Source organism: Haliotis asinina, chromosome 12 (genome assembly GCF_037392515.1).
Source record: "Haliotis asinina isolate JCU_RB_2024 chromosome 12, JCU_Hal_asi_v2, whole genome shotgun sequence".
NCBI lineage: Eukaryota > Metazoa > Mollusca > Gastropoda > Lepetellida > Haliotidae > Haliotis > Haliotis asinina.
Window position 1 is genome coordinate 45,538,570 of NC_090291.1, and position 25,380 is coordinate 45,563,949.

At 39.2% G+C, this 25,380-nt stretch overlaps 1 protein-coding gene across 1 annotated transcript in view; it reads left to right on the forward strand.

Moving 5' to 3' along the window:
- Positions 1–25,380, forward strand: part of LOC137257740 (CD109 antigen-like) — a 32,439-nt gene that overhangs the window by 2,501 nt on the left and 4,558 nt on the right. Inside the window, exons 4-34 of the mRNA XM_067795156.1 lie at positions 232–400; positions 587–657; positions 815–869; positions 1,135–1,208; positions 1,449–1,488; positions 1,987–2,071; positions 2,195–2,315; positions 4,395–4,637; positions 5,500–5,688; positions 6,431–6,538; positions 6,859–6,921; positions 7,216–7,404; positions 8,312–8,461; positions 8,967–9,104; positions 9,409–9,457; positions 9,587–9,706; positions 9,969–10,077; positions 10,490–10,607; positions 10,849–10,968; positions 11,413–11,529; positions 11,906–12,037; positions 12,414–12,585; positions 13,016–13,204; positions 13,590–13,668; positions 14,576–14,747; positions 15,206–15,307; positions 15,669–15,846; positions 21,206–21,441; positions 23,181–23,342; positions 23,974–24,036; positions 24,741–24,880. Of these exons, the coding sequence (XP_067651257.1) occupies positions 232–400; positions 587–657; positions 815–869; positions 1,135–1,208; positions 1,449–1,488; positions 1,987–2,071; positions 2,195–2,315; positions 4,395–4,637; positions 5,500–5,688; positions 6,431–6,538; positions 6,859–6,921; positions 7,216–7,404; positions 8,312–8,461; positions 8,967–9,104; positions 9,409–9,457; positions 9,587–9,706; positions 9,969–10,077; positions 10,490–10,607; positions 10,849–10,968; positions 11,413–11,529; positions 11,906–12,037; positions 12,414–12,585; positions 13,016–13,204; positions 13,590–13,668; positions 14,576–14,747; positions 15,206–15,307; positions 15,669–15,846; positions 21,206–21,441; positions 23,181–23,342; positions 23,974–24,036; positions 24,741–24,880 (3,953 nt within the window). The remainder of the gene's footprint in view (positions 1–231; positions 401–586; positions 658–814; positions 870–1,134; positions 1,209–1,448; positions 1,489–1,986; positions 2,072–2,194; positions 2,316–4,394; positions 4,638–5,499; positions 5,689–6,430; positions 6,539–6,858; positions 6,922–7,215; positions 7,405–8,311; positions 8,462–8,966; positions 9,105–9,408; positions 9,458–9,586; positions 9,707–9,968; positions 10,078–10,489; positions 10,608–10,848; positions 10,969–11,412; positions 11,530–11,905; positions 12,038–12,413; positions 12,586–13,015; positions 13,205–13,589; positions 13,669–14,575; positions 14,748–15,205; positions 15,308–15,668; positions 15,847–21,205; positions 21,442–23,180; positions 23,343–23,973; positions 24,037–24,740; positions 24,881–25,380) is intronic.

The following is a 25,380-nucleotide window of genomic DNA, read 5'->3' on the forward strand; positions in this document are numbered from 1 at the left end:
AGCTACAGGTAGATTGGTTCGATGAGCCTACAGAATAGGCACTGTGGTGTGCATAGTTCTGTCCCTATGATGTGTCAGGATACACTGACGACATCTCACCCTTGCACAAGACCTTTTAGTACACATCGGCAATGCCCTAGTCTCCATGGTTTGGTTCATTTTCTCCATCATGAATTGGCTTAATTTCAGCAGTATGGACTTCTCCAGAAAAATGTTTTTTCCATTTTGCAGATGCCACAAAATGCACAAGCTGGGCAGTACAAACTGAGGCTGGAGGGAACTCTCAATGGTGGCACAAGTGGCTACATATTCCGCAATGAGACAGATATTGAGTTTGACACCAAACAAGCCTCTCTCTTCATTCAGATGAGCAAGCCAATTTACAGACAGGGTCAGATGGGTAAGTGGCCAGAGTTGTCTCCCATTGCTCTCCTTTGCTCACGCTTATCTACCTTTCTTTTTTCTCATTGAATTATGAGTATGGCTACAGGTGAATTTTTTTAGATGTTCCATTGAAGCACAAAGTAATGTGGACTTTGTTACATCATTTTGGAAATTCTCCTGATAATACTGGATTTTGTTTCAGTTCAATTTCGAGTAATTCCCATTCTTCCCGACATGATGCCCAAATATGGAAGTATGACAATATATGTTGAGGTGAGTGTTGACGTTTAGTTTTGAACATAGTTTATTTGTGGTATAACTTTCTTGTTTAGGCTTGTTTCAGGAAATGGTTAATTGAAGTTTTCTTGGTTATGTTTGGTTGATAACAATGGTTTTATTACCATTTGAATGAGATATGTTATGTTTTCAGGATCCAACTGGAATTCCTGTGAGAAGGTGGCTGGGTTTGCAGACAAATGCTGGAGGTATTACAATATTATGTAATATGAAGCCCAAGGGAGATAACTCATGATTCATTATCGCTATATAGTGATGTGTAGGACTGGTTCTGTGGAACATATGCAACATGTCAATGAACATACCTTACAAGAGATGATACATTGGCACATTACTAAATGAAAATCTGACAGTGTGTATGGTAACTTATAGAAATAAACAGCTAATTTCCATAAATAGAATCCATTACATATGTTCAGGCTTGAACATTGGTTATTTCTCTGCATTTTCAAGGTCTTGTTAGTCAGAGCTTTGAACTTGCTGACCAGCCAAACTATGGCAACTGGAGTATCAGAGTGGATGCGTTTGTGAGTACTCGTGATTTCTTCAGACACAGTCTCCTTTTATTGCTAAGTGAATGTTTTAACCATAAAGCTACCAATATTGGCTTTTGTCTAAATATGAAACTTATCATATCAATTTTTTGTAGCTATTCCTTTTAATGTTGATTCAAACACTGTGTTCAGTGGTTTTCAGTCAGTTCAACTGTGAACTTACTTTTTGGCTATTTATGCTTTGTTTACCCTATTACATGTTTCTTCTCTCAGGGACACACGTATAGGAAACGGTTTGTCGTGGAAGAATTTTGTAAGTACTTGCTTGTGTGAAGGTTGTCGTGATACTTTTGTTAAAATTCGTCGTCAGCAACCTATGGTTGTTCGTATCCAATTACATAGATTAATGCTCATGATGCTGATCACTGGATTGTCTAGTCCAGACACGATCATTTACAGATTGGTGCCATATAGCTGGAAAATTCTTGCGTTAAACAAACAACCAATAGTAGACATTCATTGTTTCATTTCATTTCATGGTCAAATCTTTAACAGCAGATAATCTGATAAAAGTACAATGAGAAGAGTTAATAATAAAACAGTAATGATAATAATAATAATAGTAATAATTATGACTTTCTTGTATAGCACCTAGTTTTCATCAGATGCTCAACAGTGCTGTAACAGAGTTACATTTAACAGTCTTTACTGTGGTTATTCTGAGTAACAGTGCAAAAAAAAAACAATGATAACAAATTTATGAGTGAATACTATCATTCCTGGTCCATTTGTGTGCTTTTTCATTCATCAGGGGAGCCTCGTTTTGACGTGAACGTCTCAGTTCCCCCGTACATAATGGATAACATCCAGATCTTCCAGGGCGTGGTTCTGGCCAAGTAAGTATATGTTTGTATTCTCTTCAAAGTTGTTTTTGGGAAACCCATGTACTCTTAAATTGGTCATTTGTTCACCTGGAATATAAAAGTCTACAGCTGTCTTTAATTATCATATCATTACAGTCAGACAAGTGGCCGTCCTGTCATCGGCAACGCTTCCATTACATTGATGTTCAAGCCCAAGCCTGTACCAGGAATTGACTACGGAAACAATTTCCCCTACATTTACAGATTTATTGAATATGTGAGTAGCATGGCAAATGTTTCTTGTTAATATGGTTTAACAGTTTTTCAGAAATATTGTTTGTGTGTTGAAGAGTATCCACCTTATAACTTGGAGGGAAAAGACTATGAATGCCGCTGTACTTTGAAAAGGGATCAATGAGCAAATTCCTCATTTTAGTGTAGTCAGCAAATTAATTAATTTATATCATCAATATCTATGGGATATTTTTCAAAAGAAGTGGCAAAACCAATTTAGCAGATCAGTGTCGAAGGAGAAAGGTCTATCCTATATGTATATATACACCTGGAAATTAATCAAGCAACACCCCAATTTTTTCTATTGGAGCAACTTTGAAGTGTTCTGACAATCAAAATATGCCGGGTTGATATAGTTTGACACTTTTTTATTCAACAGACGATCTCTGACAAACAACTTAAAGGGAAAAAGTATCAAGACTTTGCTTTATTGCAACGAAATCCAAATTCTTAAAACTGTCTTAAATTCATGAAAAAATGGACACAATTTACTATTCATCCACAGACGTTGTTGTCAGGTGTATTAACACAAATGTCACATGGAAAGAAAGAACAGTCATCTGAGAGTCTGCACACCGACTTTCATCAATATCTAGTGTGTCCTCCCTGCGCACGCACCACCGATTCCAGACGCCTCCTCATTCCTTGGATGAGTCTCCGGATCTGATTCTGGGGGATCCTGTTCCACTCCTCATGCAGGGCAGCCGTCAATTCGTTGAGATTATGGACTGGTGGGTCTCTCTGCCTCACACGACGGCCAATAAAGTCCCACAAATGTTCAATGGGGTTGAGGTCAGGGCTCATGGCAGGCCATGGAATTCTGTCAATTGCATTTTGCCGCAAAAAATCATTTACAGCATGCGCCCTGTGAGGTCTAGCATTGTCGTCCATAAATATGGGTCTCGTTGCCAGAGGATGGTTCTCAAAATGAGGTACCACAGCCCTGTCAAGAACCTCCTGTTGGTAACGAACACCGTTAAGGTTGCCACGGATGGTAATGATATCCAACTTGCAGTTCATGGAAATGCACCCCCATACCATAACGGAACCTCCCCCAAAGGCCACAGTCTCCTGGATGTTCCGTGGAGCCATTGCTGTGTTCCTCTGCCTCCAGACCCGAGTACGACCGTCCACCATGTGCAGCAAGAACCGGCTCTCATCTGAGAAATGGACCTTCCTCCAAGAGGCAATGTTCCAGTGCAAACGGTCATTACACCAGGCCAGTCGGGCTGCCTTATGGGCTGGAGACAGTCTGGGTCGCTTGATTGGCCTCCTTGCCCGGTATCCTGCAGCTTTCAGACGATTCCGAACAGTCCTGTTCGAGATGGGTCTCCCTGGAAGCCACTCCTGTCTCAACCGAGAGCTCGAGTCGAAGGACCTGCGCCGTACAAGTCTCAGTAAAGCTCTGTCCTCCCGGACTGTGGTCTTCCTGGGTCTTCCTGGTCTAGGCAGGTCTTTAACTTCATTAGTGGCCCGGTATTTTTTCAAAAGTTTTGAAATTATGGAATGATGTCGTCCGATTTGAGTCCCGATTTGTCTTAGAGACATACCAGCATTCCTCATGCCGATTATTTGCCAACGAGTGGCCTCTGATAATTTCCTACGTGCCATGACATTGAAATGAATGAAAAACCGAATGCAATCGACAACCTGCGCTTGTAAACACCCCAGGGAAAAAGTGCATTTTTCGAAAGTTGAGGTTAAAGCAATGCACGTGCGCTGTGCAAGCTTCACGCGCGTCATATCAACCCATGAAAAGCTCATGCTGTATGTCAATACATCAAAATTGAATAATCAATCATCAAAATTACTTCGTTAAACTTTGTTAAGTTTTTATGTGTCTTTGAATTTGGTGTTGCTTAATTAATTTCCATATGTATATAATCAGTATGAGGTGTCTGCTTTCAAACGTTGCTATTGCAAGTGTCTAGTGAAAGATACACGATTATGTTTCCACACTAAATGTGACATTGGTCGTGCAAGAGTCAGTGCTGTAATTCAGAAAAGACAGTGTAATGAAAATAAAACATCTGACTCTTTTTTTTTTTCTTTCTTTTTGTAGCATCTTGGCCGTATCGATTTCAAATTCACTATTGAGGAAATTCGTCAGCTAGCCAACAGAATTATACCAGGCCAGAATTTAGTGGACTGTGAGCTCGTGATGAGTGTCAATGTCTCGGATTGGCATTCTGGTCTGAACCGGACAGGGGTTGCCAGCACCATCATTTTCAACAGCAACGTGAAGCTGAAGTGGGTCGGGGACCACGTACGGACATTCAAGCCCAACTCCATCATAACAGTTGCTGTAAGTGATGAAAACCATTGAACTCTCTGAGACTTCATTCTCCAGTCTCTGTGTATAAAGATGTTCACCATACTGACTTGGGTAACAGAGGGTCCTGTTGTCTTTGGTATTGTCTGTCTACGGGGACCTGGCTGGAGTCGGTCATAAGGTACTAAATTACTGACTTGGGGTATAGGTGGTCCTGTTGTCTTTGGTATTGTCCTTCCTATGGACCTGCCTCCAGCTGGTCCCCAGTACTAAATTAAAGGTGTTCTCTATTCTGAATTGGGGGAACAGAAGGCCTGTTGTCTTTGATATTGTCTATTTTTCCTTATCCTGACTCATGCTTATTTAGTTGTCTCTGTCTCCTATCTGAACATAGTGGAACACTTGAATAACTTTAACTCCCTTCTTTAAAGCGAGCATAAAATCAGTACTCACCCAACGAGTAACTTCCCCTGAGCCCATGCATTTGGCACACAAATCAGTCACATGACATGCTCTTCACTCTCTCCTAATGCTTGCCCAGCACCCGGAATGCAGGGAAATTCGGTGTCATGAGAGGGGAGGACGGGAGGGTCGACTACACCTGTCTCTGTATAAAGATTTTCTCTACAATGACTTGGGGAACAGAAGGCCCTGTTGTCTTTGGTATTGTCTGTCCACTAGGTTATGTCATCCCCCACTACTAATGTAAAGGTGTTCACTATAATGATTTGCTCATGAAGAACAGCAGGCCTTGTTGGTGTTGATAGTGTCCATCCAGGGGGACCTGGGTCACTGTTAGTGAAATTTCTAAAATAAAGTTTAAAAACGAAGCAAGAATTCGTTTTTGACACCAAAAATTATAACTTTTATACTGAGACTTGCCACTGATTGTCAGGTTGCTGTGATGAAGTATGATGGGACGCCAGTGGATACAGCCAATAAGATTGTGCGCCTGTATACCTCCATGTCCAATTCGGGTCCTGCCCAGCCGCGGTACGACCAGCCAGTGGACAAGTCACCAGTAGGGGGCATCGTGGAGTTTGAGGTGTATGCTGATTCAGAGGTCAAGGGCATGATGTTGGAGGTAGGCTGGCCACTGGCATGGTCTTCTTTAATGTTTGTGTATTTCAAGACAGAAATCTTTTTTAATCTTGATCACAAGCAAGGAAAGGTAAATTCAACTCCAACATAATAATAATTCAGAGGTCAAGGGCATGATGTTGGAGGTAGGCTGGCCACTGGCATGGTCTTCTTTAATGTTTGTGTATTTCAAGACAGAAATCTTTTTTAATCTTGATCACAAGCAAGGAAAGGTAAATTCAACTCCAACATAATAATAACTGATTTTCTACAACTGTGTTTTAAGATTGTTATTTACATGGCACCTTTTACATGATCCTCACAACACTTAAAAAACTTACAATCTGATCTCTGGTTTTCATTATGAGTACAATGTCATGATAAAAATTCTTTTCAGTGAAAATCTCGCTTTTATCCAAATCCAATGTGGTTACTGATAACAATGGGTTCAAATCCCTGGCTCCCCCTGATTATGTTTCTAGTCTGTTCAGCACCATACCCATGCATATGGATTTCCTCGTAGGGATACACATGTAACATGCTGCTGCTGCTGCTGCTGATGATGATGATGATAATGATATTCTTATTGATGCTATATATGGATGTTCAGCTTCTGTTTTGCAATAATGAGGTTGGCTTTGTTTTATGCACTATATTTCCAAAATGATGAGTGTCAGCAGAACATCCAGTGCTGCAAGTGCAGGGAATAAGTTTCTAGTTATTAAACATATATCTTTCTATTCCAGGCTGAATATGACAATGATCCTACAACTCGTATCCAACTCCGTGGGACACGATTCTTCTCTCGAAGTCAGAGTTACATTACGGTGACAACCTCAACAGACAACCCCAAAGTAAGAGCAAAATGTCAGATTTCTCTGCAGCAGAACAGTCTGCAGGTGTTTGAGCTTGCTGATAAAGTAAATGATACACATGCTTGTTCATGCAATCAACCATTAGTTTATCTGGCCTTGACACAATTATTGAAAGGTTGGCATGATACCTGTGTAATATTGATGACTGCAGCACAAATAACATTCATGCATGTGTCTAAATTCAGTCACTCTTTCACAGGTGCTTACAATTTTCTGCAGATACAGACATTTGCCTGTAATAAAATGCTCATATTCACCTATCAGTCACATACTCACCTGTAAATAATTGTATTCAACAGGTCAATGAATACATGATCTTCCATGTGAGAACCAGCAACTTTGTCCCTAGGATCTTCTACCAGGTACTGTTTGCTTTCATTATTTAACCAGTAAATCTGATGCTGTTTTTTATGATTTTTGCACAGAATGTTATAGCATGTTCCTAATCTTGATGAATGTTTTGTTTGCAAGATTGTTTCTTACCCAGGTCCCCATTTGACTTTTTTGATCGTAATTGGAATTATGTAGTCAAACAAACTGATTTGCACTGAACTCTAAGATTTTTTATGCAACTCAAGAAAAATTCACTTATACTGAAGGTACAGACATTATCGCATAATTGAATAATGTATTGTGATCTTCTGCTTCTGTTACAGGTGGTGTCAGGTGGGAACATTATCATTGGAGATGAGCTGGAGATGACATCAAGGCAGAAGACATTTGCCATAGCATTATCCCGTGAGATGATCCCCACAGCCAGAATGGTTGTGTATTATCTGAAACAACCAGAGGAGATTGTCGTTGATGTCCTCAACTTCTTCGTCAACGGAACCAGACAGAATCAGGTAAATCCTGTTTTATAGGCCTGTCAGGTGGAGGTGTTACAGCATCCCTTTGCCTATTTCATTGTCTAGAAAGTTTAACTATTTAAATATTGTTCTCCATTTTTGTTTGTATTCTGTTACCTGAGGGTGTCGGGGTGTTATACCCATCTCCCTAGGCAATCTGTATTTCCTCCACTCTTTGTCTGGGCATGATGTAGCTAGACGGTATACTCAAGGATAAGTCCAGTTTGGCATTCAAGTCCTTTTATTTTTGGAATTGTTTTTCACAAACAAAGGTCCTGGTTATAATACACTAAAGTGTGGTTTAAACTTTAATGCAGCTTCCTGGTTTAACATTAACATAAAAATCTTTGTATAAATCTATTGAATCTGTTGTTTCATGGACATAATGCTTTCTCATTAACTTCCCAGGGTAGAATAGGCCTTCAGCAACTCATACTTGCCACAAAAGGCGACTATGCTTGTTGGAAGAGGTAACTAACGGGATCGAGTGGTCAGGTTCACTGACTTGGTTGAAACATGTCATCGGTTCCCAGTTGCACAGATCGATGCTCATGTTGTTGATCACTGGATTGTCTGGTCCAGACTCGATTATGTACAGACTGTTGCCATATAGCTGGAATATTGCTGAGTGCGGCGTAAAACTAAACTCACTCACTCGCTCACTCATTCACTCACTCACTCTCATTAACTTAAGGTGAATTTTAATTGTGAAATCATTATGTACTCATCTTTCTTACTCATTCGTCCACCTGTCATGTTCTCAGGTACCTTGATTGCTCCCCAGCTAATAGTGCTCTCTTGTTTATCCTAAATGTATTGCTCACTAATTTATCTTTCATTTCCTGCTAAAATGTCAAACACATTGTTTTACTCATTGCTTCTCACTCTTTCCTCCGTCTGTCAGGTCAAACTAGAAATCAACCGAGGCAAGGATTTCAGCCGTGACACTATTGAGTTCAATGCCTGGGCAGACCCTGGGTCGTATGTTGCCTTCGCAGGCATGCCAGTTGACTTGTACAATCGAGGTCTGGATGATGGGATCAGTGAAAAGAACGTAAGCAGAAGATAACATAATGAACACAAAGATACCATAGCTATTGATTTTCCATAGTTTAGTGAAATATATTTTCACCATTTGTGTGCAGACAGTATTCTTGCCACAAGACCCTGTCCTTTAAAGTGTCCTGTTAATGATTGAGTGTGGACTTGACAAGCCAGGGGTCAATATTAATGATCCATGGCATTATGGTACAATGACAGTTTTAGGCATTGATCTTGACCACCACTAAGTTGACAAAATGTATTTCTGAAACTGTGGTCCTCCTTGCTAGATAACTGCATGGAACCCCTGTATACAAGCATGAGAACTATGATAAGTTTGTTGTGGAGTGTGAATTGGCTGAGGATGAACGTTGATGCTCATGTTGTTGACCACTGTTTTTCACTCTCTTCAGTACTATGTGACTTATTGTGTGAAAAGCTGCAATGATGCCAACAATATATAAGGCCTAAGTAAACCTGAAAACATCTCATATTGGGACTGTTTTGATTTTGTTCAGCTGATCGATGAGCTGGGCACATATGACCAGCCAGCCAATGGCAGCTACCGCCACCTGTGGAGAATCAGCGACACAGAGTATGAGTACAAGTTCTTCCATGCGTCTGACTACGGCATCGACACCAACACAACATTCAAGGTGAGCATCGTTGTACAGAGGACACTTCACCCCAGTGTTGTTTCTTTTATTAAACATACATTGTTGGATGGGTTGATCTGTTTTCAAGTTCAGCAGAATCATAGTAGACTATAACACATGTACAGATTGCTTTAGCATCTTCTCACTTCAGCACAGGTCAAACTCTCCACCTGTGACACCTCTCTGTGCGTGTAAGTCTCACCTGAAGGACAAATGGGTCAAAAGCTAAATAGACGAAACATTGTCACATCTCCTTGTCATACTTTAATAACTCTCAGTTAAATAATCCTTGTCTGTGTTTCAGACGTCTGGCCTCCTCATACTTACAGACGCAGATGTTGGAAGACTCAACAGTAAGTCAGAAGGACCCGAAGTCCCATAAAATATCACAAAATATAAAGGACAGCTTTTACCTATGCAATATAACGAGTTTAAACCCATTTCACTCACTTTCTGACTGTCGTCTGTTTATCTGTCCTCAGATGTACAGTCCTGTGAGGAGCAGAATCAGTTCCCCTGTTATAATGGAGACTCCTGTTTTACCTTGGAGCAATGGTGCGATAAGGTCTTCACTTGTCCTGACGGTGCGGATGAGCAGGGATGTAAGTAACAGGCCTCGCAGTATTTGAAACAATAAGCACTATCAGACATGTGTTGTCCCAAACTGACTTCATAATCTGTCATTGGTTCCAAACAGAGAATTTGGTGAGAAGACAAGTAATGTGCATTAGCAGACACATGTTGTCATCAGGTGTAGACATTGTTGGAAATACTTAGGATGATACGACACATGTTGTCAAGCAGATAATTTGGTTGTCAGACTGATGGATAAATTTCATGACAATCTACCCATTGATTTTTAAGGCACATATGAAGATACCCAAGTACGTCATGCATCTGCCATGGATAGAGTGAGCAGAATTATGCGTTTCTATGACAACAGTTCCTGGGCTTGGCAGGAAATCTTTGTAAAGTAAGTGAAAGTAATCATAATACCTTGTAACTGTGTCACAAAAGCATTTGAATTCCTTTGTTTAATTAGATTACTGATTTCACTATTTTTCAGTCTCATTAAAGTTAATTAATTCATTAAAAGGTAATTTGAGAAATAAGAAGCGAGTATACTTCATAATCAGTGGACAGCTGGAAACAGTCTTAGAAACGTGTATATTGAGTAACATGTAATTGTGTAGTTAACACAATTTTATTTTGATTTCCTTTTTTCATTGCATTCTTCATTTCTCTGTTTGAAAATCAAAGAGCAAATTATATTTGGAGAAATACCAAGCTAATATTGTTCATATTCGATGGACAATATCTTACTAAGATGTATATATGAATTAATAGTAATCTTAAATATTTGATCAAACATTGCTCCTTTTCAGACCTGACGGTCGTGTTGATTTCCGTGTGGATGTTCCAAAGTACCCTCTCTCGTGGGTGATCAATGGTCTGTCTGTGAGCAGAGAACTAGGCCTTGGAATCATGCAGAGGCCAGTCCTGGTGGGTAGCCTTTCAGCAAGAGTGAACCATGGAGCATGGGAGATAACTCTTAAGATTTGCTTGAACTGTTCATCAAGACAGTTATTGTCTTTGATTGTATGTAACTTTCCATGGAATATCTTTAATCACTTAAAACATGAGAACGTCATAAGTATTTCTCACAACTCTTACTTCAAGCCATGATTTTGAGGTTGTGTAACATTTTTGTTTCCTCCTAATGGTCAGTGACGTCTTCTTTCAGTATGATGCGGCTCGGTACATGTACATCCAAGTAGAAGCACCTGAAATCATTGTGAGAGGAGAGCAGATTGGAGTGAGAGTCACTGTCTTCAACTATTGGTACAATGATGACTACATTGAGGTCAGTGGTATTGTTTTGGACCGTGTTCTTCAACCTGACAGTTGTCTCCCTTGAGCAGCCAAACCAACCAACCCACCCTCACATCTCCCAACAAACTCACAAATCTCTAATCCCCCCTACCTTTGTAGCACCAAACCAAACAGCCAACCAACGTCTCCCATGGTAGGTTTCACCAGCTCCCCAAATCCCCTTAGCTTTCTACCACCAAACCAACCAACCAAGCCCCACATACGAGGTGTCACCAAACTCCCTCTTCCCCACTCCCTGTGCCTTTTTAAGAAAAAACACACCAATCCAAACAGCATTCATGACAATAATTCCATGCCTCTTAGTTGCTCTAAACCAAGTCAAGTAATAAATTGTCGCAAGTTCAGTATTAACTGTCATTTAAGTATTTTTGTAACTGTAGCACATGTATGGTTCATCAAGTGTTATTGTTAACAGGTGCTTGTCACGATGCATGGTGGCCCAGACTATGAGTTTGTGGTGGTCAATGACATGGGCATTGTCAGCGCCTACAAGCCAACCACCCACAAGGGTGACCATCAGACCATTGTCTTTGTGAGTATGCCTCTCAACTACAGGATGTTGGAGATTGTTAAGATCGTGTATTGTGTGTCTCGAGACATAAAAATTTGTTCAAATTGTTGAATCCGCTACTTGAAACAGAAAGATGGCAATGGATTTAGACCAGTTGATTCTATCTGAAATAAAGAAGTGTATGTGTCTGTATATCTGGTATCATGTTTAAGAGTGAGTGAGATCAGTTTTATGCCACACTCAGAAATATTCCATCTGTATGGCAGTGGTCTGTAAAGAATTGAGTCTGACCAAGACAGTCCAGTGATCAACAGCATGAGCATTGATTGACACAATTGTTACTATAGTTCCTTTATCATAGATTACAATTCAATGACTTGTTATTGAATTCCTGCAGCTTGAGCCCGGGGAGTCGAAGGACATCTATATGCCGATTGTACCAACGATAATCAAGGGAGAGTTCACTTTCCGTGTAAGCGCCTCCTGCTTTATGGAGCGAGACGAGGTGTACAGGAAGGTTTATGTTCAGGTATGTGGTGCTGTCTTACAGATACTTGTCTTACTTGGCTACTCTCTCCTAGGACAGGGTTAACTAAAAAACAAGTAGACTGAAGACTGAGTTGCTTTTGGCAATATTCCAGCAATGTTATTGGCACACCAGAAATACTGACTGAAGACAAATAAGGAGTTGTCTGTAAAGGTTCTCAGCCCACAGCATTGTGTGTATATGGAAATGTTTATGATGGCGATTAGTCCATCATTACATGGCCATGATATTGTATTGAGCTGTGAATTGCTTGCATTTGAGATGACAAGAGAAGTTTGGTAAAAGCAATTTCCCAAATGGAAGCCAGTCCTAAAATTCATACTACATGTAAATAATGTGCATTTTCTTTTAATTTCAGCCTGATGGTGTGAGGAACTATTATCACACTCCTTACCTGATTGATCTCATCACCTATGCCTCCATCATCATCCCTGACCTTGACGTTCCGGTGCCAGAACAGTTTGTTGTGCCAGAGCAGCGAGAACATTTGTATGTGCCAGGGTCAGCAGTGGCACATCTCAGTATTTTTGGTTAGTGAAGTGTTTGCCTGAGGTTAGAACAGGTCATTACCTGGTATCTCTAAGTCCATGGTACTAAAAATACACAATGAACTTTTCATCTTGGCTTAGAATGTTTGTCTTCCTGACATAAAACTTTGCATACAAATGTTTTTTTTTCCCAAATATGTCAATACTTGAAGTAATATTCTGAAAAGAAATTACATGCAGGTGAGAAATTGGAAATGAAGGAGTTTATATGTTATGAATTTTATATGAATCTACCAAATGTAATTTGATTAATGAAAGTGGTTAAGAGACATTTTTATTCAACTTTTGTTTGGATGACCAGCAGCCCAAATATTTAGAAGATGAACAATGTGTTTGATCCAGCGTTGAGAGACATTTGTTTTTCAGGGACATGTGCAGAATTGGGTACATTGATATGTCTTCCATCTCACAGGTGATGTGGTAACTCCTGGATTCTTCGAGGACTACCTGAATGCTGAAAATGTCTTGTGGCGTCCTTACGGGACTGGAGAGAACATCGCCTTCAACTTCGCATACAATCTGCTGACCTTGAGGTTCATGAAAGCTAGTCAGCAGCTGAGTGAAGAGTCTCTCCAGAAAGCTCTCTACTACATGAACATAGGTGGGCACAACTGAATCTTGGCTAAGAAAGATCTGTTTGTCCAGTAGTGCTTGTACATCAAGGTGTATGAGATAGTCTAGTTTGTCATGATAAAGATTCAGGTTCAGTTCCTCACAAATGGAAGACATGTGAAGCCCATTGTAAACACCCAAATATCGTACAATATTTGGCGTGACAGGTGTTATTGTAGATCAGATTGTAAAAAAACGTGACCTAACTGTCATTGTACCTTCGTAGTGGGTGCATGCTCATGCTGTCCACCACTGGGTTGGTCATTGCAGTTTTGACCATATATTGCTTGAAATTTTTTCACTGTATGCTGCATCAGTCGCATCAGGTTGTTGTATCTGCTGGGGATGGTGAGAGACTTTGTATGTTGTTACAGTTCTACAGAGACAGATGGGTTACATGAATGAAGACGGGTCATTCCGCATGTTCCGAGATGATCCAACACCCAGTCTGTGGTGAGTATAGAAACAGACAGTAAACTTGTTATGAATGCATCAAGTGTTGAAATACACATCTTTCTGGAACTAAAATCAATCCCAATGCCCCTTTAAGTGTTGAAATAACATCGGTTACCCAGTACAAAAACATTGTATGAACTGAACCAAATGACGTCAGTTAAAACCCAGCTCAATATTATTGAACTTTTGTTAACGTATTCTGGTTATCATCTTTAAAACCACTCTCCCTAGCTTTGTTTTTGGTATTGCTCATTAAAATCATTCCCTTCATCTCTAAGTGTTTGGGCTGGTCCATTATATGAAACAGGTAACAGGCAGGATATTAGCAATGCACTGGAACATGAACTTTATTGTTTTTGGCTGTAGGGGTTATGGGCTGTGGGGTTTTTGAAGGTTGTTATTGAACCAGCTGGAAAATCTGTGGACCAAGGCATGCGGTGACCTTTGCATTTCATGGCTATGAGATAGTGACTTTGGATTCTTGGTCAACAACCAGGTGAACTGGTAGTCAGATTTGGAAATTTGGTTGATCGGGTGTCATTATACTCTAACTGGATGAGTGAGTGAGTTTAGTATGACTGGATGAATCCTTGCTCTGTTCATCATAACAATCCTTTGTTTGTCTGATCCAGACTACAGACATGCTGTCATCATATGGCTGGAACATTGCTCAGTGTGACATTAAACAACAAACGAACTGGTATTGCTTTAGCAAGGAATCAATAACTTTATGATAATTTTTATCGTGGCTAACAGTTTGTTAGAAGCATCCTTTATGGGAATCTGGTGGTCTCCCTGGCCTCAGATAATAAACAGCAAGTGTCATGGTTACTGTGGATTGTTGGTCTAAGTCATAAGCATCTGTTTGTCTGGTCCAAACTGACGTACTATTGACTATATTTAGGTTAACGGCGTTTGTTGCCAAGAGTTTGCACCAAGGAAGGTTTGGAGAGTGGGAGCGTGACCTCTTCATCCCTCTAGAGCTCATCAATAAGATGGTCGTATGGATCTGTCGGCAACAGAATGAGACTGGCGCCTTCCATCCAGATTATTCCCCGGCATACGACAGGAAAATGGTGAGACTGTTTCTTAAAAGGTCTCTATTAGTTCTTCATTTTCAGGAATAAAACAGACAGAAACAGATGAATATGCTTGTGATAAATGCCAAATTATTGGAATCACACAAATCCCAAATCACACCTAATCCCTCACTCCCAGTTACTCATCACCTATCAGCCCACTCTTACACTGACTCTACCATCAGACAACACTTTGATTCACTCCCCTCATTCATTCATCCATTCATTCAGCAAATGTCCTGTCCACCCACTTTCCCAAGCATCGTTTCATTCACCCCTCCACAGAGGCATCCACTGTCCACCCATCCACTCATTCATCCACCCGTATACTCATTCATGAAGCTACCTATTCATCCACCCACCCATTCATCCATCCGTAAACTCATTCATCCAGCCACCTGTCCTCTCATCTACTTCCTTGACAACTCACTCACTCTCTAATGTTATTCCTGCAGGCTTCTGGAGACAACATCCTCAGCCAGAGATTGTATGACGACCCAATATCATTAACAGCATATGTTCTCATTGCTCTGTACGAAACTACAGATGTTTCGGAGGTAAGTCAAAGAGACAAACATTAGCAGTATTAGAATTATCAGAAAATCATTGCAAACATGTTCATTGGATCTGAACTTCAATGTTTAAACGTTTACTCCTGATCCATTCAAAGATGTAGAAATTTTTGAAGTCCTATATTTTATCTGGTTATTAGCCTTTCTTTGACATCTTTATGCTTGTGCTTTCTGTTTCACTGTAGTGGTAAATATATAGGAGTGGTAAATATATAGGAGTGGTAAATATATAGGAGCATAAATGTCTGATATGTAGCGATGAAAGTAACACCCTGTTCAAATCAGTGGCATGTCACACTCACTCACTCACTCACTCATCCTCAGACGGAATAATCCTCTCTTTCAGGATGCTCTGGCATGCCTGGACTCAGCGAGAGCCAATGCGGCAAACTTCCTGGCCAATAAAGTGAATTCCATACCAAACACAGCGACATTCCAGCTGGCCATCACAGCTTACGCTCTCTCCCTCAGCCAGGAGAAAAGTCGCACAGCCTTTGATAAACTCTGGGCAACCAGGAGATCAAGTGAGTAAAACCTGCAACCTGCTAAGAAAGATACTGACAACTATTAAGAAATGTGGTTTTTTGGGGGGAGGATTTTATAATTTTCTTTTTTAGCCTTCTCAATGCTGCCGTCGAACCCATTCGACAGGAGTGCAGGATAATGACATCTCCGAATAAAACTTGCAAAAATTATTCAACGAGTCGGATTTACGTGTCATGTGAATTATGTATGGAATGTACTAATTCTCACCTTTTTAAATATATAATGTTCAATACGTTTATAGACCTTAAAACGAAACGTGCGCGAAATAAAAATGAGATCGCCGAATTTCTCGGCACGCAGTCGAAAATAACGGCCATTGTTGACGTCCAGTGCACCACGTCGTGTGGTACCCAGACTAATATTTTTTCATAATGAAATATTTTTTGATAGTTTAATCAATATTTTTTGGTCCTTGACGAAGAGAAAGCCCACAAGTTTCCCATTTTCTAAAAATTGGTAACTTTCGGCTCAAATAATTATAAACAAAACCAATCTCAATGTTACATCATCGATTGGACGAACAGGAACGATCATGGCAACGGCGGTAAACAAACAACTCCACATGTATCGTGATGCCGAAGAAAATGTGCCATCCTTTTGACATATCCAACTATTTTATCTGGAATTAATTACACGGTGTGAATAGGTAAATGTTAATGTCTCTGCACAGAAATTACCAGATTTAGCGATTTTATTTTGATTTTGTTTGATAAACTTTCCAACATTCACAAAGTTGACAGCCGTTGATGACCCGAAAGGGCGTGGCCAAACTCGCGGTCTTTCTAAGTGACAAGATACGAAGGATGTTTGAAAATACGCGTTCATAAGCAGAATCTGAACACATATACATTGAAAGAAAAACACTCAATACCTATATAATGCACATCATGAAACAATATCACATTATTTGTAATTGTACCCACCCTTGATTAAACCGGAAGCACGTACACGGCATGGCACTCGTGGAAGTAAAATATGAACGAGTTGGAAAACGACCATTGATACATTTTCTAAACTGATTCAAATTCCCGTAAGATCCATACTATACACCAGAATTACCTTTCAGTCATCCTCAGTTATTTACTGTTAGTTGTGTTCAATAGCAGTTGTCATTTGTTGCTTGTGTTGTAGTATTCCTCCTCAAGTTAGCCGTCGATGTGTTGATCTTTACTTTAGCAAATCCGAAGTCGATGACTTTCGCGGTCTATTTTTTTCAAAGAATGTTCTGACACGGGGAGACTTATAAATTGTCAGTGTGTCGTAACAATAACATTATATTGTTCTGTGTATATCATCACAAGAAGTACAATTTTGATGATTGAAGATGTCATGAAAAAAATCATTTTTCCTTTTGCAGAAACGAACGAAACCAGAGCTAGTGTGAGAATGTAACGTACAGTAAATGTATTTCATAAAAATTAATTACTGCTTAGAAAACAACTGTCATCGTCTTTGTGAATCAGTATTTAATTTAGACATTAAAACAGCTAAACATCATATCTTTTGTACACGAATTTGGAGCAAAATTGAAATTATTTTGTTACTCCAAACAGCAGAGCTTTCGGTGTTAATTCTACCTAGTATAATGCAGGTAATGTTTCAGATCAAATTGTTTGACGTGTGTGCATATTTGTATAAAAAAACCATGTCGTGTGGCTCAGTCCGTGGCTCCAAACAGCTTTTAGATATTGCACTAGTGCAATCTGAACTGCAAAATGTACCTCATGTTTATGGCCATACTTTTCACCTACTTGCAGTGTATATATTCATGTTTTACTGTTAAAACAGACTTCATCTGGGAAACAGACTGATGATCCAAACTCTTGGAGCAGTGATTACACTGACAGTGATTGAAAGACAGACTCATTTTTTCTTGTGATGAAATTTCATGAAGTAATATGAAATTATCATACCAGACCTAGAATAATTTTGTTGTAGTGATGTCTTGAATATGGAATATCAAAACTACAAGTGACAGATAATTAAGTGTTGAGCAGGAGGTGCAACCTGTGTTAGTCTGTGGCATCAAGGTAATCATGTGGTGGCACCAGGGACAAGTAGATATTTTTTTTCCTAATACTGAGCTCTGCAGTGAGTGTTTTTTGTTGTCCAGTTTGGAGCTATTCATTATGATTTCAATTTAGATTTTTTTCATTGCCATATTTATATGACAAAGACATATATATCAAATGCTTCCAGATCTTAAACGAAAGACTGCTCAGTCCTTGGCATTTTGCTATTCAAAGAAGACTGGTCTTGATGTTTATTGTTTTATGATGGTTTAGGCTATTGAACACTAAATAATTTTAGTATATCACCATCAGACACTTCAGCAAACAGAAACAATCCTTGAAATTTCAATAGACTCATTTCATATTGTGACATTGCACCTAAACCCAGGAAAAGACAATAAGGTAGAATAATATATATTTACAAAATATGAAGCCTGTTTACTTTCACCAGAGACAATATAACTTATTATGCGTATATGGTTTCTTTTTTTATCAAATGATAACATTTTCAGCTAAATATACTGTACTGCAAGAACATAAATGACATTAGTCATGTATGATTCAAAATAATTCAGTAAACAAAGTGGTACTGTTGAAAACAAAAAAGCTCATCACCCATTTGTATTTAATTTACATTTTGGCACGATACTATATAGAAATAAAATACACAAAATAATATGTAACATCTATCCATATATTTTATGGCATACATGTAGTTGTATGAAAGAATTGTGTAAAATTGTCAGTTTTCAACACTACTGAAAGACATTAATTAAAATTTGGTTATTTACACGCTGCTAATGCATTGACAGACTTTAAGTGTCTTTGCCCTTGTCTATTTTGGAGAGAAAAATAATTGTCATATTATTAATATCAATTAACATATGAAAATATATGAAAAGATTTAAAGTTGTAACCAGTTATGAAACATAAAGCATTGACAAATCTATCATAAATATGCAACAAGAACGTTAATTCATTGCATAAAATTATGAATGTAATTCAACTTGTTCTGAATTTTTCCAATCGTAATATGAACACAATATTTATCAAATCATCTCCGATTTCATGTGAAACTATAACTGAAAATATATTTTAGTTTATAAAACATGTATACTGCAGTTCCTACTACACTAAGTCGTCACAAAAAGAAAAGCATGAATGTTATTTTGAAACACAAACGCCACGCCCATATCCGCGCACCTGTTGTTGAGAATGATGTTTGTAAACGTTTTTGTGTCGGACCATGTGAAAAAAAGAATAAGCTGGGATCAACATGCATCACACTTATATCTTTGCTATCTTTATATTCAGTGGACAATAAAGTAATGTGCCTAATATGAACAAAAATTCAAATAAAGATACTGAAAAACTTGCATGAGCAGTTTTGATCGACTACTGTTTCCGGGTCATGGGAGCATACAAGGTCAAACTGGTTCGGCTATGTGCGAATTATATAGTCAAAAATACACCAAGAAAATTCTATGAGCTCTGATTAATCATTTTAAACAGTTATTTGTGCTAAAGTTGGGTTTGTCAGACGAAATATCTCCAACTTTTCTGTTAATATTCAATAACAAATGAATTTCATCAGGCAATCCCTGTCTGTGACATCACATCCGGTGACCTTTGCATTTACTAGAAAACAAGTTAAATTTCACGATCTTAATTTTCGTCTGTCTCTCCTCATACTAAACGGAAAATGATACATGGAACACTTGTAGAATGAGAAATTCTCCCTCTTTCGCCAGGTCTTACACAGAAGAGTTCTGTAATCTTTCTTCTGACCAAAAAAGCTATATTTTATGTAGGAGTTGGACGAAGCGCGCCATGTTTGTTTTTCGTAGGTGTAACACGATCTAACACGGTCTTTTTGCGGGTTTGTGCAAAACGTATTGAGCCATAACACTTGAAATTTGCACTCATGAATGTTTATAAATTATGTATTTTATCCTGCTATTTTCATGACATGACACGTTTGAATAAACGTAATAGTGCCATTTCAATAAGACCTGTCATGACATCGAAAATATGATTTGTTTACGACGAACGTTTTCGATTATTATTTTTTCAGAATTAATTTTTGATTTGTCGTCGCGCGGATATCTGCCGATACAAATATACGAAATTAAAGTCAGATACTTATGAAATATCAGTAGTAAGAATATTGAAATCGGTTTGCGATAACTGGACAATCTATACGGCTCCTAATATAAAACGCATCCGGCTGTCAATCGAGCAGTTCAGTTAAATTCAATAAAATTTACTTTATTTATGTTTGTCTTGTAATTAATATCTGTACGTTTAAAATTATCTGGATATTTTTTTATAATAATGTTTATTTTTGTATCTAGTATTAATGAGCTGAATATTTTTTCAGTTGTTCCTTATTTAATGACACACCGACTGTTTGAAATCACCCACCCTCTTATCAGCGCCTTATGCTGAAATTAATTCAGCAGGCTAAAGGTTAGACCTGTGAAGGTCCTGGGGTAGAACGGGTCTTCAGCAGCCCATGTTTACCATAAAAAGGCGGCTGTGCTTGTCATAAGAGGCGACTAATGGGATCGGGTGGTCAAGCTTGCTGCCTAGGTTGGCACATGTCATCAGTTCCCAATTGCGCAGATTGATGCTCATGTTGTTGGTTACTGGATTGTCTGGTCCAGACTCGATTATTTACAGACCGCCGTCATATAGCTGGAGTACTGCTAAGTGCAATGTAAAACTAAACTCACTCACTCACTTTAATTTTTCTATACCATATTCACAGTTGCACATGGGCTGTTAAGAAAAATGGTAACATTTTATGACCTTTGTAACTTTGTTGCATTCACTGTTCGTTAATCAAGAATGGTTGTGGGAAGATGCCAACCCATAACTTCTAATCATCCTTCACTCCACATAAACAAGGAAAATAACATCATTGCATTCTGGTCCTTGCTAATACAATCAGATGATTTATGGATGTTTATCAGCTTTTGAAAGTGCCATATTCATAGGAGATATTCATAAATATTTCCGTTTGTGATACAATCCTAAGTGCAAAGCTGCCTTCACATGGAAAACTAAAGTTTGACACTTAGTGTGAACATTCCATCAACTCGCCTACAACACCAGTTTCAGAGTTGTCAAACTGATGTCGAGAAATACGATCGGTCTCTATTCTCACCAACGTGTGAAGTGTCGTCAAACTGTTGTCGCAAAATATGATCGGTCTCTATTCTCACCTACGTGCGAAGTGTTGTCAAACTGTTGTTGAGAACATAAATTGCCAAACTTTGCTTTGTCATGTGAAGACTGTTTAATGTTTCAATACATTTTTCAGGTACGGATACTTACTTTTCGGATGACGAAGTGCCTCCCAACCCATCCGAAATTGTAAACACTGTTCGTTTTCTGAAGCCTCGCCAGGAACTGCGCAATGATGCGTACGCTACTCAAGCAACAGCCTATGCTCTGATGGCACACATTAACAACAATGGGGTCAAGTTTGAACGAGATTCCATGATGCGCTGGCTACAGACGATGAGGAACAGCATTGGAGGATTTACTTCAACACAGGTACTGAGTTGTGTCCCTTTGGTCCCTATTGTGGATACATGCTGAGATACATGTTATGGTATATATGTAGATAACTTTTTAATTGTGGAATGTTTTGTAAAGTATAAGTGTGGTAAAAGTCGGATATCTGTGTCACTTTAGGCATCCTTATACACCATACCCCTCAAATCCTTTCTCAATTTGGTGGTCATGTTTAGAGAACAGTTAGCAGGATGTGAGTTTCTTCAAGTAGATTCTTCTTTTAGGGCTCTATTGTTGATAGAGGAAGCCTCAAAGGTCTTACATAACAAAAGGAAATCACCAGGTGTACAATAGGAGTATATTCAGAGCAAAGTTGAAGAGGGCTGTCTGCAACTGTTATTTCAGGGGTTTTGAATCGTTTTACCTTAGAAGAAGACTTGGAGACTGCTAGGGGGATCGTCAGGAAAGTTTTGTCACCAAACGCAGATCTAACCTCAATAAAGTGTCCGGTGGCTTCACAATCATATGGTTTAGCCATATTTTTTTAGGGCTGTTCATTGCTAATGCTGCTGCCTATGCTTTCACAAGCATTATCAGTGGTTCATCACAGGCCCTCCCCTTGGACCTTCATGGCACCAAAACCATCGACTCCGACTTCATCATTTGAGATTCAACAAGATGTGGCCTCTCAGACTTTAATTTAAATGCAGTTTAAAATTTCATTCAAGAATCATTCAAGATTCTTCACAGGACTGTCTGTTTATGAAGACCACAAACTACTGGCTTGGATTGAGGATAGAGTAAAATACTTTTATAACAAACTACAAGGGACCACTGAAATTAGTTCGTTATATCCGTAGTTTGCTATTCACGAAAATCCATTGAAAGAACAGTAAAACACACTATACAGTACAACACATTCCTACTCAGTTTATTTGTACATTCATTCATTCATATTATGTTCTTTTCACTACAAAGTCAGTAATCTTACACAGGTCACTTGCACTCGTCATTGAATATATCTTATTTTAAAAGTCTCACGAGTATTAAAAGCTTCTGTTCACATTTCTGATGTGTGTGGGAGGCATATACACATGCCTTTTGAGGGGATGTACTTGTCGTTTTCTATTAAATCGCCAGTTGCTGTGCCGGAAGTATACAAAACTAGGTTGTCAGCGACGGGCTTTACGGCCTCCGGCAATCTGATTGGTTAATAATGCAAACTACAACTTCACATGGGTGTAAAAACTGGAGTGTGTTTTGTACACAAAAGTGTTAGCCGTTGACGTCTAACTTATTGGTCAGATTTCAAAGTGAGCGCCGCTAATTGACACTGATTGAATTGACTGTTCACACCATTAATTAGTGTTAACTGGAACTGTCAAGGAGTTCAAAGTGAGCATCGCTAACTGGCAATGACACTGATTGAGTTTGCTCAGTTCGTTATTCACACCGTTAATTAGTGTTACCTGGGACGCGCGGGGATTGCAAATCAGTTCGCTATAGCCGGTAAGTTCGTAACAGAGAATTCGTTATTCACGACTTTTTTATATGATAACATATAGTGGTTTATTCTGGACTTTTAAAACAGTTCGCTAAAGCCGTCAGTTCGTTATATCCGTGTTTGTTATAAAAGTATTCTACTGTATTCTACCCGTATTTTGGCTTCAAGGGGTTCATCTCATGCTGATGTGTACTGCATCAAAGCTGAAGACATCAAGTCTAAGAATGAAAACAAATATTAATATTTTTTCTCTATGAAATACTTTTTTTTCCAGGATACTCTTGTTGCCATGGAAGCACTGTTCCAGTTCACTCAAGTTGACCCTAACAGAAATGTGTTTGACATGATGGTGAAATTGGAATCTACTGCGTCCCCTAACTGGTCACAGACCGCATTCTTCACCAAGGCCAACTACACAAAGCTACAGAATGCCTATGTGAGTATTCAAAACTATACACACCTCTCTTCACCTCACTAAAGGGGATGTCCACCCAAGCAGACAGACATCAGTTGTTTATTACATGCTTGTTGTAACAGCTAGACATATTTGATGCACGCATTGTTATGACACATCAAAGATATGATTCCCATACTCTTCATATAGTAGCCAAACACATCTGATGCATAAATTGGTGTTTTAACAGCTTGGCATATTTGATACATAACCTGGTGTTATGACACATTGGCATATTTGATACATAAGCTGGTGTTGTAGCAGCTTGGCTTATTTGATACATAAACTGGTGTTATAACACCTTGGCATATTTGATACATAAGCTGATGTTGTAGCAGCTTGGCTTATTTGATACATAAACTGGTGTTATAACACCTTGGCATATTTGATACATAAGCTGGTGTTGTAGCAGCTTGGCTTATTTGATACATAAACAGCTGGGCATATTTGATACATATATTGTTAGAACAACGAGATGTCTTGGATACTGATAATGGTTGTTTTAGCAGTACAAGGCATATGATAACTGTTATATTATTAAAGCAGGTATTCAATGTTCAGTCTGTGTTAATGGTTAATGTTGCCGTGACTTTGAGTGTTGTTGTGGCTCCAGCTGCCTTTGGTATATGGCGCCATGAAGATCCTGGCCCAAGGAACAGGTCGAGCCCTCATGCAGGTATGTAACAGGTATACAGGTCCCAGGGCATCACAAAGGCTGAACAGGCCCCAAACTAGCTTTTAGTATAAGCATGGTGAGATTATGATCAGTGTCTCTCCAGATTAAATTCATTGATAGGTATCAGGTCAGATGATGTCACAAATGGCCATTGTATTACGTATTAATGCAATACTGTGTCGTTGTTTATCATGACATATTTCAAATTCTAATTTTGCAATGCATGTCTTGTGTCAGCAAAGGTGTTCCCTGTGATATCAGTTTGGGATGTCATAGTATATATATGATCATGCTTAAGTACATTCTGTCAGTCTTTGTAAGGCTCTTATCGCTACCATAATGAGTTTACAAACATGTTTGTGGATTCAGTGCAGCCTAAGATCCAGTTATGTACAATGCACTGATGTATGTTCCTATATACTGCAACCCGTGAAGGTCCCGGGGTAGAATAGGCCTTCAGCAACCCATGCTTGCCATAAAAGGTGACTATGCTTGTCGTAAGAGGCGACTAACGGGATCAGGTGGTCAGACTAGCTGACTTGGTTGACACATGTCATCGGTTCCCCATTGCGCAGATCGATGCTCATGTTGTTGATCACTGGATTGTCTGGTCCAGACTCGATTATTTACAGACCGTCGCCATATAGCTGGAATATTGCTAAGTGCGACGTAAAACTAAACTCACTCACTCCTATATACTGCAGCTCACAACCACTGTGAATGTTGAATATCCATGGCTACTGAAACCAACACAAGATGAGCAGAAGTTCTTTGACCTGATGATCGACTACTACACTTTCACAGGAAGAAACGGCTCTATCTTTGAGATGTCTCCTTGTGTCAGGTGAGTCAACTAGTGTTTATCTGGGGATTAGTTTGTCTGTACTGTTTTACTTGTACAGTATTCTGTGTCTGCCTGTATTCCTTGTACAGTATTCTGGGTCTGCCTGTATTCCTTGTACAGTATTCTGGGTCTGCCTGTATTCCTTGTACAGTATTCTGGGTCTGCCTGTATTCCTTGTACAGTATTCTGGGTCTGCCTGTATTCCTTGTACAGTATTCTGGGTCTGCCTGTATTCCTTGTACAATGTTCTGGGTCTGCCTGTATTCCTTGTACAGTACTCTGGGTCTGCCTGTATTCCTTGTACAGTATTCTGGGTTTGCCTGTATTCCTTGTACAGTATTCTGGGTCTACCTGTATTCCTTGTACAGTATTTGGGGTCTGCCTGTATTCCTAGTACAGTATTCTGGGTCTGCCTGTATTCCTTGGGCAGTATTCGGGATCTGCCTGTATTCCTTGGGCAGTATTCTGGGTCTGCCTGTATTCCTTGTACAGTATTCTGG